At 32.4% G+C, this 11618-nt stretch overlaps 1 protein-coding gene across 1 annotated transcript; it reads right to left on the bottom strand.

Moving 5' to 3' along the window:
• Positions 1-807: 807 nt before the first annotated feature.
• On the bottom strand, positions 808-10276 carry zp3f.2 (zona pellucida glycoprotein 3f, tandem duplicate 2). Its single transcript, XM_059344650.1, has 10 exons — positions 10119-10276; positions 8963-9147; positions 8787-8890; positions 6529-6620; positions 5363-5543; positions 4274-4379; positions 3066-3154; positions 2137-2228; positions 1099-1202; positions 808-1006 (listed from the first exon to the last, which is right to left on the bottom strand). The coding sequence occupies exons 1-10, from the start codon at positions 10183-10185 to the stop codon at positions 956-958; spliced, it is 1071 nt and encodes a 356-aa protein (XP_059200633.1). The 5' UTR covers positions 10186-10276; the 3' UTR covers positions 808-955.
• Positions 10277-11618: the final 1342 nt, after the last annotated feature.

The raw sequence follows: 11618 nt of genomic DNA on the forward strand, positions 1-11618 counted from the left end.
CTTTTGACTTTATTTTTTGTCTCGTTTCTTTATCTATTCATCTATATTTTTATTATTGTGTGTTCTTGAAGAGTACCTATTGTGACATTTGATACATTTAAGTGGATATTCAATTCTGATGCACTCAAGTGGACATTGGACTCTGACATTATATTGTATATACTTTGTTTTGACATGTCATAGTTTGTGTCTAGTTTTTAGTTATTTGCCTTTTGTCTATTATTTGTGTATGTATGTTAATTGGGGAACACTTTACAATAACCATCTAAGTGATATTTATAGATGGTTTATAAACCAGTTAACCATTTACAAAATTCCATACATATTTAATTTTTAAGCAATTTCTTAAAGGTATATGAATCATTTTGAAATCATTTACATACTTAATATGGTGTTAAAATTGTTATGAGTGTAAAGCTATTAATAAACTAATAATTAGGTTTGTTTATGGTAAAGTAATCTATTTGGCAGTTATAAATTATAGTTCAACATTACATTTTCTATTCACCATTCTAAATGGCCTATATACGGTTTATAAATGATGATTAAACATTAACCATTCGTTTACCATCTATAAATGATAGTTATTGTAAAGTGTTACCGTTAATTGTTACTCTGAAAATTAACAAAAATATTTTGGAACATCTGAGAGATTTTGGTCCAATGTGTCAGACAGCCAGAATAGCTTTTTTTTTTTTTTTTTTTTTTTTTTTAAAAATGGTGTCCCACCCCTTGGTAGATTTCTGCAGAGCTGTAGAATCAAGACAGCTAAAAAAAAAAAAAAATGCTGCAATTAGACCCTCAATCAGGAGTTTAAACCAGGTTTATTTGTGCAGAGTTCAAGATCGATGTACGACATTAGATAGTTTAAATGCTCATGTGAAATAGTCAAAGTAGATCATCATGTAAAGCTGATGTCGTATTATCTTGGAAGTCAGGAGGCGGAGATCATCAGCTACTGGCCCCCGTGTTGTGATCTCAAGTCCTTCAGCTTAGACTGGGCTCTCTGTTGAGAAAGTCAGAAAGTTGAGTTTTAATGTTTGTCAACTTCCAGGTTCAGAACAAAGACGATACTGTTAATTATTATTATTATTACACCTGAAGGCTGGCTGGAGAAAAGGACACCTCTGATCCGTTGTGGGGCTTTGGGTCTGTAATGATCAGGGGTCCCAGCACTGAATTGTGCTGGACACCATGGGATTCTAAAAAAGGTGATAAAAAATATTAGGCAACGCTTTACATTAAGGTCCTTGTAATAACCATTAATTAACCCTATAAAGCCTGAACCATGAAATAATTGCCGGATAATTCATTTTTATAAAACTGAGTGCTTATTAACTTGCTGACGAATTTTTAAAAAACAAATAAATTGCATATATGAATTGTTATTTGTATCGTATTTGATACATCAGGTCTTTTTGTGCAATTTGTTGCCCAGTTTGTTTCTCTTGAACTAACAAAAACATATAAAACCTAAAATTTTTAACCTATTAAGACTTTGACTTTTCCTTTTTCCTCAAACATGCAAAATACATATTTTTTCCATATAACACAACATCATACATCTGCTGATATGAAGTTTTTTTAATGCAGCAATGACTGATCCACTCGTGGAACCTGCATATCATTTTTGCTACATCTGGTATTTTTGTGCAATTTGTTGCTCAGTTTGTTTATCTTCATGTATACATCAGGTTTTTGATGATGTAGAGGTCTAAAAAATTACTGTATCTAATATGATACACTTGGCTTTATAGGGTTAACAAGTAATAAGGCCCTTATAAGTCCTTACAAGATGCTTATTAACATTACTGTGTGTTTATAAGCTTATATAAGTGTTAATAATGGCATTACAAACACCCATGACCCACCCATTATGTCTTTGCCATGCCTTTATTAATCTTATTTTGTTTGCTTATTGATATTAAAATATACTTTATTGCTCATCTATTATAAGTTAACTATAAGTTAACTATGCTTTTTGCAACTAGTGGATCTAAAGCGAGAACAATGCCTTATTACTTGTTAATTAATGGTTATTAAGGACCTTATTATAAAGCGTTACCAATTATACAGTAGTGAAGAAAAAGTATAATCTAAAAAATAAAAACAGCCAAGGAGGTTTTAAAGTGATACCCCATTCGACTCCTCTCCTGGAGCGGGAGTGGCAGACTGAGTCACAGCAGCTACAGACGGAGCTCTGGAAGGAGTCATCGAGGAGTTCCCACCTGAGGAGGAGCAGTCAGAGGGTTATGATGTTCAGAAAACATTTATATACAGAGGAAAAGGGGCAGAATAATGGCTTGAGACCCCATATTTGACATTCAAAATTTAAAAAAAATACAATAAAAGTCATGAACACTTACTCTATATTCTGATGAGTTGTTGTTTATCATGTTTATCTCCATTTCTACTGCTCTTAATTGTCTTTTTCTTTTCTTATTCTATGTTTTATCTGCTTTCTCAACTGCTGTATGTTTTTCCCCAAACTTCTCTTTATTGGGTTTTTCTTCTTTCGTTAGAGAAGGTACATCTTCATTTATGCTTGAAATCAACACGAAAGAACTGAATGATAGTAGAAAAATAAGTAATTAAAAAAAAAAAAAAAAAAAAAAAAAAACTTAGGTGGAGTCAAATCAAATATCAAAACAAAAATAAGGTTCACAAATAAAAGATTTAAATATTAACACAACTCGGAGGATGTCAAGTTTTCCAAAATTTACATTTGTTAATTTTTCATGGGGTTATATTTAGTATAATAATCCATGAATGGCTGCCATGTTGTGTAAAATCTATCTCACCTCTCAGGGTGAATTTTATTTTTTCTAACTGCAAATGTTTCATTATATCATTAACATCTTTGACCTATTAAAACTATTGCTTTACATATTCTGTTGATAATGTTTACTTTTAGAGTGTTTAAATCTAAATGTTTTGCCATATCTCACACATTGCACCTGTATTCTAATAATACAGCCTCCAGGCTTAAGATTTATACTTTGAGCACACACACACACACACGACATCAGTAGTATTCATCTTCTGTTCCCTTAATCCATAATTACCTCCCATTTTCCTTTGAGTATTGGCAGGTTTTCTTGCTCTCATCGAAAGAGTCAGGGTCCCAAGCAACCAGTTTACAGTGGATGTACATCTGAGGAAGGAAGAGCATGAAACAGTCACAGCTAAATCTGTACTGTTGTTTTTTCTGTGTTAATAATTTTGAGTTGGTGAGTGTTGATTTGGGAGTTGTTTTAACATTGTAGTGATCAAAAAGCTGCCAGGGTTGTTACATGTTAACCCTATAAAACCAAGTATATCATATTTGATACACAAGTTTGAGACATCTACATCATCAGTGTGATGTTTTTCCCCCTGGTAAAACCTGATGTATACATGTGTTGAAGATAAACAAACTGAGCAATGGACTGCACAAAAATACCAGATGTAGCCAAAATGATCTGCTGGTTCCACTGGTGGATCTGTTATTGCTGCATGAAAACTTCCTATTAGCAGATGTTTGATGTTATATGGAAAAAAAATATTTTACATGTTTGAGGAAAATGTTAAAAGGAAAGTCAAAGTCTTAATAGGTTAAAAATTTTAGGTTTTATACGTTTGTGTTCGTTCGAGAACAACAAACTGTGAGCAACAAATTGCACAAAAGACCTGATGTATCAAATATGATACAAATTAGAATTCATATATGCAAATTGATTTTTTTTTAATTATTTGTCAGCAGGTTCAAAAAACACTGCAGTTTTAAAAATAAAATTGAATTTTGCGGCAATTATTTCATGGTTCAGGCTTTATAGGGTTAACACCTGAGTTAGATTGACTTCAGTTGGAGTTGATCTTCAGATTTTGTGACTTGTATGTTCGGCTAAAGACAGAATGCACTTTGAATGTATCGTAAAACAAAACAATGAATGTTAATTATCACTTTAGTGAAAGGAAATAACATGATTTTAGGGTTAAAAATACACTTTAATGTGTCAAAGTAACACAATGCATGTTAAAAATTAACACTCAGTGAAAAGGAATAACAATTTGGAGTTAAAAGTGCACTTATGTGTCATAAAACACCAAGGGTGTCAAATATTTAACACTATTAAAGAGTTAAATATTAACACTTTTCAGAGTGTAATTTTAACTCTGAATCCGTGAGAACTATATAAACTCAGAAAAAGTGTTAAATTTAACACTCCAATTTTGCTGTGCAGTTATTCATCATGAATATATTCCATAGATTAGTTTCCAATCATCCTCTCACCTCGTCTCCGTGACCGAACTTGAAGGACTGCAGGTAAAGGACGACAGCAGACGAGTGGTAGCGAGGCAGGAACACAGAGTTACTCCTCACGCTTTCCAAAAGACACCTACAGGAAGGTAAAACTCAGGTTTAGATATAATAAATATGAATATCAGACTTTGAATTCCAGAAAACAATGGGCCAGATTCACAAAGCATTCTTAAGAGAAAAATGCCATTTTTTTCTTAACTTTGCTCTTAAGACAAAATTTAAGATCTGGTATTCATGAAGAAGTTCTTATCTTTTCTTAAGTTTGTTTCCTAAGATAGAACTTGAGAATAAATGACATTCTTGAAAACAAAGTTCTTAGATTTCTTCACAACTTTAAGAGAATTCCTCACCAGTCTGAAAACAGCTACAGTGGAAAGGAAAGTCTTGATATTTACCTGAACAATTTGTATGAGTTATATTTGATTTCTTTAATATTTAGTTCAGTCCTAGACAATGTGGTAACAAGTTTTGTTCATTGAAGTTGGTCAGAATAGTTTTTTTTATGAATGTATCACATCAAGTTTATTTTAGCAGTTGACATATAATTGAAATGTTCTTTCAGTCTTGCTACACTGAACGGTGCTATCCTCAGATTTCTAAAGTTCACGGATCAAAACATTGTCACGCAAGTGATCCAACATCTCAACCTTTGAGTCGCGACCCCCAATTTAACATGCATGTTGTCCGCGACCCTCGCTCACTGAACAGAATCGCACAGTTCAGATCACCCAAAAAAGACACAAAATGACAAAAAAAAAGACAAAGACTGAAAAAAGACAAAATGATGGGGAAAAAAGACTGACTTAAAAAAAAAGACAGACTGAACAAAAAGACACAAAGACCAAAAAAAAAAAAAAAAAAAAAAAAAAAAAAGACATCAAGTGACCAAAAAGAGTAAAACACATTAACACATGAATACATTAACACAGAAAAGCACAAAAAAAAAAAGAAAAAAAAAAAAAAGGTGAATAGCATTTAAGAACATTCTTAGGAACATCTTATTTTTTTATCTTAACACATTGTGAATGTGGCCCAGTAACAGGAAGGTGTGTGTCCTACCCCTTGTTGCTGATGATGGGGTGAACCTGGCTGGCAGAGTGCAGCTCTGGTGTGGTTGCTGCAACACATTCCTCCATCAGCAGCAGCAAGGGCTGATGGGACTTCTGCTCCACCGCCGCCCAGATCGGCATGAAGGAGCCCAGAGGGACGACATTAGACTTCGCTACGCCTGTTAACTGATCTGGAGGTGAAGAGGGAATATGAGTGGAGATCTGTTTGAACTTCTCCTAAGGGACCTTTAGGAGCAAGAGTTAACCCTGTGGAGTCTCCAAAAGCTCCAAATAATCCAGACTTGTTGCCTCCATCCAGACTAGAAAACAAAGCAGCGTGGAGCCCTACTGTAAATTTACCTCCAAAATGACCAAAAAAAAGACAAAAAGAACAAAAGAGACACAAAATGAGGAGAGAATGACCAAATAAAAACCCACACAGAAAGACACAAAATAACTAAAAAAAAGACAAAACAAAAGATACACAAAGACTAAAAAAGACACATAATGACTAAAAAAAAAAAAAAAAGATAATGACTAAAAGACACAAAATGACTAAAAAAAAAAAAAGACAAAATGAGAAGACAGACAAAAAAAAAAATCCAGACTTGTTGACTCCATCAGACTAGAAAACAAAGCAGCGTGGAGCCCTACTGTAAATTTACCTCTAAAGTTCTGGCTGTAAACTCCATGAGGCCATGAAGACAGACACAAAAAGACTTACAAAGACACGAAAAACATGAAAGGGATTAAAAAAAATGGACAAAATACCAGAGAGTTAAGCTAAAAAGAGACAAAGACTCAGAATCACTAATAGTTAGTATAGTTGTAGCCCCTGATCTCAATTATGTCTGTTATTTTGAAGGAGAATTTAATTGAGACACTTGAGATCAGGGGCATATACAACTATGAGATCTCCTCAGTTGGTCTTACTTCAAGTTTTGCTCAAGTGGTTTTCTCAACTCAACCTCCTTCATCTCAGTGATGTCTTTGTCTCTTTTTAGCTCATCTCTTGCTCCTGAAGGTCCCTGAGGAGAAGTTATTCAGAAACAAATGATCACAGAATGAGACGAATATGAGAAGCTCAGACTGATCTCAAAGAGATTGAGCAACTCATTTTTCCAACAAGAACGGCATTTTTTAAAAGTTTCATCATGTTGTAATGATAGAACTGACCATCGAGGAGAGCCATGTGGAAGACCAGCTGGCCTCGGCCTTCAGAGACGCCCGACGCAGGCATCAGGAACGGGGGAACCCAGCCCTCAGGTCTGAAATACAACAATATAATACACTAGATATATATACACACACAACAATATAATATACACTGGGAATGTTAAACCTTAAATATGAGCTATGAATATTTATAAAATAAATGTTCTTGGACAAATGCAAGAATTCAGTGTGAAGCTCTGTCATTTACCATGCAAGTTGAAACAAATTTAGAATTTTAATCCTCAACTTTAAATGGGGAGTCGTATAAATACGGCTAAGTTAGTTTAACTCAGAACTGTGAGTTACAATAATAATGAAATATCTGTCTGTTTTACTAGCTAAAGAATGTTATTGTATTGATAATGTTTTTAAAAAATGTTTTAACTCACAGTATCAAGTTTAAACAAGATGTGATTAAAAGTTCTCATGTATCAATGATGTATAATTATATTTTGTTTCAACTAATGGTATCAAGTTAAGATTACAAGTGATTAAAAGTTAAGTCAACTTTGACAACTTAAAAAACAACATTGTGACAACTAGAACAGTGTAGTATAATCTACCTTTTGAACTTTATTTTCAGAGTTGAAACAAAGGTAATCTTAATTTGAGTTAACTTGCAGTTTTAAGGCAGCAGGTGAACCTTCATTTGCAAGTTGAACTGATCTGAAATGTCTTAGTGTATGAGCTATGAAACTAGAAATGAAAACACATTTTTGTTAACTGAAATGAAAATAAAAATGAGTTTTTAAAAAAACCATAACTGAAACTGCATTTTGTGGTTACAAAAACTAACTAAAATGATAGTGAAAATGTAATTAGTTTTCGTCTTGGTCAAGTTTTTGGTTGATATGAAACCCATTTCTGGTTTTATGACTTGGTAAACTTATTGGGGCTGAGATGGATCAGACAAAGGAACTAAAGGAACATTTATTGTGACTTTTTTTGAATCTTGCATCCAACAAATACCCCATTACAAAAAAAATAACCAACACTAAAACTAAAAACTAAACTAAAACTAAGCATTTTCCAAAACATAAAAAATAATTAAACCTTTTTGATTGATATAAAATCTATTTAATCCATCTGGTTTTATGACTTAGTAAACGTATTGGTCGAAGATGGATAAGCCAAATGAACTAAAGGAAACATTTGTGACTTTTTAAAAAAAAATCTGGCACCCAATACCCCATCACAAAAAAACTAAACTAAAACTAAGCATTTTCCCAAAATAAAAAAATAAAAAACTAGCAAACTCACTCTAAAAACTCATTAAAACGAATTGAATTTGAAAACAAAAGTTCACAAAAAAATGTAAAAAACTAAAACTAATGAAAAATCCCAAACTATTATAACCTTGCACTAAACCCCTTAAATAAAGCATAAGCTTAATTGAATTTTAGAACCCAAATTTTTGCATGAAAAAAAAAAAACAACAACCTGTCACTCATCACAAACTTCTAGTGAATACCAAGTTGTTGCAGAAAAACATTTAATGTTGTATTTTCAAGGTTTAAAAAGTGCTTGGATTTTGGATAAAGTGCTTGAAATTCTTACTGTATTTCTCGTGCAATCTGACTATAGATAATCCAACATGGTCTCACAGGAATCCGTGAAATAGCCACGGATTCGCTTAACTCAAAATCCGTGGAATAGCCACGGAATCACTCAAATTTCCGTGAAACTGACACGGATTTCGCCACAATGCAAGTTAATGGCGAGATCTTCACCACAAAGTGATTATGTACATTCACTGAGTGAATATTTAGGAAATAAAACATATTTCTCGCTAGAAATGTGATCAAAATCCATTTTTATGCAGAAACAGTCACAATATTGATTTTTTTACTAAAAATGAGAGAACTGTCCACCATGTTTTTTTGTTCTGACCGCCGGGACCTTGAAAGTCACGTGACTTGGAACAAACCAATAGGAAAAAACATCAATATGACTGTCATTAACTTGCATTGTAGCGAAATCCGTGGCTATTTCACGGATTTCTGTGAGACCAGGTTCAGATAATCACATGTTCAATGAAAAAAATACTAAATTTACCATTTACCATGTAGCTTTTTTTCTGTGTGCCAGAATATTACAGAATATGACTTGCCTAAAAGTGGGTGTTTAACCCATTTAGGCCTAAAACAAAAAAAAAAAAAAAATCACAACAAAATTAAAACTAAAACTAATGAAAAACCCCAAATAACCGTGGCTCCTACCTCTTATAAACACATTCGACTGGATACACAAAAGCAGCAGGTTTTGGCTTGGCTTGCGGCCTGAAAGTCAGCTCACTCTGATAGAAGAGACGTTTCCCTTTCATCTGCAGAAAAACAGCTTATTAACACTTAAAGAGGCCAAGATGTAGTTAAGTTAAATATAGTATTCACATTACCAGTTTTTTAAATTTGCAGTCAGCAAACTGGTAGTTGAAGAGAGCTACTCCGTCTCCGCTGGGCAGGCGGTTTAGTTTAGACGCCATGCAGCTCCCCAGGAAGAGACGAGAGGCGTGAGGCACCATGTCAGCACTGATCCTCCATGACACGCTCACTGAGTCTCTTCCACACACCACTTCAATATCTGGAAAACAAATTCTCATTATTTACAGTTTCTGAACATGAAACACTTGTTATATTTGACACCTTTGTTCACATTTTCACATGATAGTGTTTAGAAAGGTAAAAAGATTCAAAATCACATTTTATGTTGGACTAAAGGACTAAAAAAAAACACAAAAAAAAAACACAAGACAAAATGACTCAAGACAAAAAAAGACAAAATGACTAAAAAACAAAAAAAACAAAATGACTAAAAAAAAAAGACAAAAAGTCAAAATGACTAAAAGAGACAGAAAATGACTGGAAAAAAAAAAGACAAATGACGCTCACAGAGTCTCTTCCACACACTACTTCAATATCTGGAAAACAAATTCTCATGATTTCCAGTTTCTGAACATGAAACACTTGTGTTATATTTGACACCTTTGTTCAACTTTTAAAATTCTTTACTGAGCATGATAGTGTTTAGAAAAGTAAAAACTAAAAAAAGATTCAAAATCACATTTTATGTTGGACTAAAGGAGTAAAAAAAAGACAAAATGACTAAGAAAAAGACACAAAAAACAAAAAAACACAAGACAAAATGACTCAAGACAAAAAAAGACAAAATGACTAAAAGACACAAGACAAAATGACTAAAGACAAAAAAAGACAAAATGACTAAAGACAAAAAAAGACAAAATGACTAAAAAGACAAAATGACTAAAAAGACAAAATGACTAAAAAGACAAAATGACTAAAAGACACAAAACAAAATTACTAAAAGACACAAAAAAACAAGACTAAAAAAGACAAAATGAATAAAAGACACAAAAAGTCAAAATGACAAAAAAAAAAATAGACGCAAGACAAAATGACTAAAAGAAAGACAGAAAATGACGCTCACAGAGTCTCTTCCACACATTACTTCAATATCTGCAAAACAAATTCTCGTGACTTCCAGTTTGTGAACATGAAACACTTTAAGCGTAGATAAGGCTGAGACATCTCTACCTGCATTAGCAACAGTTGTTGCAAAAACAACCAGGATTGTCAAACCAAAGACGAGTGGAGTCACCATGACTGAATGATGCAGGTCACAGCGGGAGACACACACTTTGTAGACTTCCTGTCTAATCAGTGGAACGATTCACATCTGTGTGAGTGCAGGGAAGCATCATAAACATCACAGGAAGTTCATTTAAAAAGTCAGATGATGAGGTAAAACATAACTAAGTATGTTTGATTCAAAGGCTGAACTAGGGCCGGATTCACAAAGTGTTCTTAAAAAAAATGCTGTGAAAAGTGTCACTTTTTTCTGAACTTTAAATTTAAATTTAAGAAGATTTAGTATTCATGAAGAGACTCTTATCTTTTCTCTATTTTTTTTCTTAACTTTCTTCAAGTTTGTTTCCTAAGATAGAACTTGAGAACAAATGAGATTCTTGAAAATAAAGTTCTTAGATTTCTTCTCATATTTCTTCTCAACTTTAAGAGAATTCCTCACCAGTCTGAAAACAGCCACAGTGAAAAGGAAAGTCTTGGTTTGTATTTACTTGAATAAATTTGTACGACATTTATTTGATTTCTTTAATATTTAGTTCAGCGCTAGACAATGTGCTAACAAGTTTTGTTCATTGAAGTTGGTCAGAATAGTTTTTTTGTGAATGTATCACATAAAACTCATTCAGCCAGTTTACATAATAATTGAAATGTCTTTCAAGAGACAGTTGTTGTATTTGATGCTACTTAATTAATCATTATGAACACAATTATTTAAGTAGGCCAAGTAACAGAAACCATGCAAGTGATCTTAAGTTAAAAATCTAAGAACTAAGATCTAAGTGAGAAAACTAAGAAGTTCCTAAGACATACGACAATTCTTAAGAAAAAAAATGGTGAATAGCATTTAAGAACATTCTTAAAAATTCTTAAGAAAAAAAAAAGAACACTTGTGAATCCGGCCCCTGAAGTCTTATGTTTATATATTATATATTATATATAATTATATATATATATAATTATATTTTAATTTATGTGTGTACTTTACCATACTTTGTACCAGAATCACTGGTATAAAGTATGGTTAAGTGTTGTCCTGTGAGGGGGAACTTTTATTTTGTATTTTTTGTATTTTTTTGCTTCATGTATAACCAACCAGAACCTTATAAAATAACAAAAAAAAAATATTAAAAGATTGATAATCTTTCCTTTATACTTGAATGCAGAAAAGTAGACTGCTAAAATAAAAAAAAATGTACCAAGTACTGTCTCGTATTTATTTATTTTTGTATTTAGTATTTTTAGTACTTTCTAATTTATTTTTAGTATTATTATTTATTTTACTTATTTTTAGTATTTTAGTACTGTCTCATTTATTTTTAGTATTTTTATTTATCTGATTTATTTTTAGTATTTTTTATTTATTTTTTATTATTTTATTCATTCATTCATTTATATTAACCGCTTATCCGCATTCGGGTTGCAGGTTTTATAATGATGATGATAAAAATA

This window comes from Centropristis striata, chromosome 11 (genome assembly GCF_030273125.1).
Source record: "Centropristis striata isolate RG_2023a ecotype Rhode Island chromosome 11, C.striata_1.0, whole genome shotgun sequence".
Classification (NCBI taxonomy): Eukaryota; Metazoa; Chordata; class Actinopteri; order Perciformes; family Serranidae; genus Centropristis; species Centropristis striata.

What these genes read in the sequence shown, in the direction of transcription:
- zp3f.2 (XM_059344650.1), bottom strand. Translation starts at nt 10,185, where the DNA reads ATGGTGACTCCACTCGTCTTTGGTTTGACAATCCTGGTTGTTTTTGCA. An exon ending in GTCGAATGTGTTTATAAGAG is followed by an intron (nt 6,621 to 8,786) that starts GTAGGAGCCACG and finishes GTTGTATTTCAG; the next exon opens with ACCTGAGGGCTGGGTTCCCC. An exon ending in CCCATCATCAGCAACAAGGG is followed by an intron (nt 4,380 to 5,362) that starts GTAGGACACACA and finishes ACCTTCCTGTAG; the next exon opens with GTGTCTTTTGGAAAGCGTGA.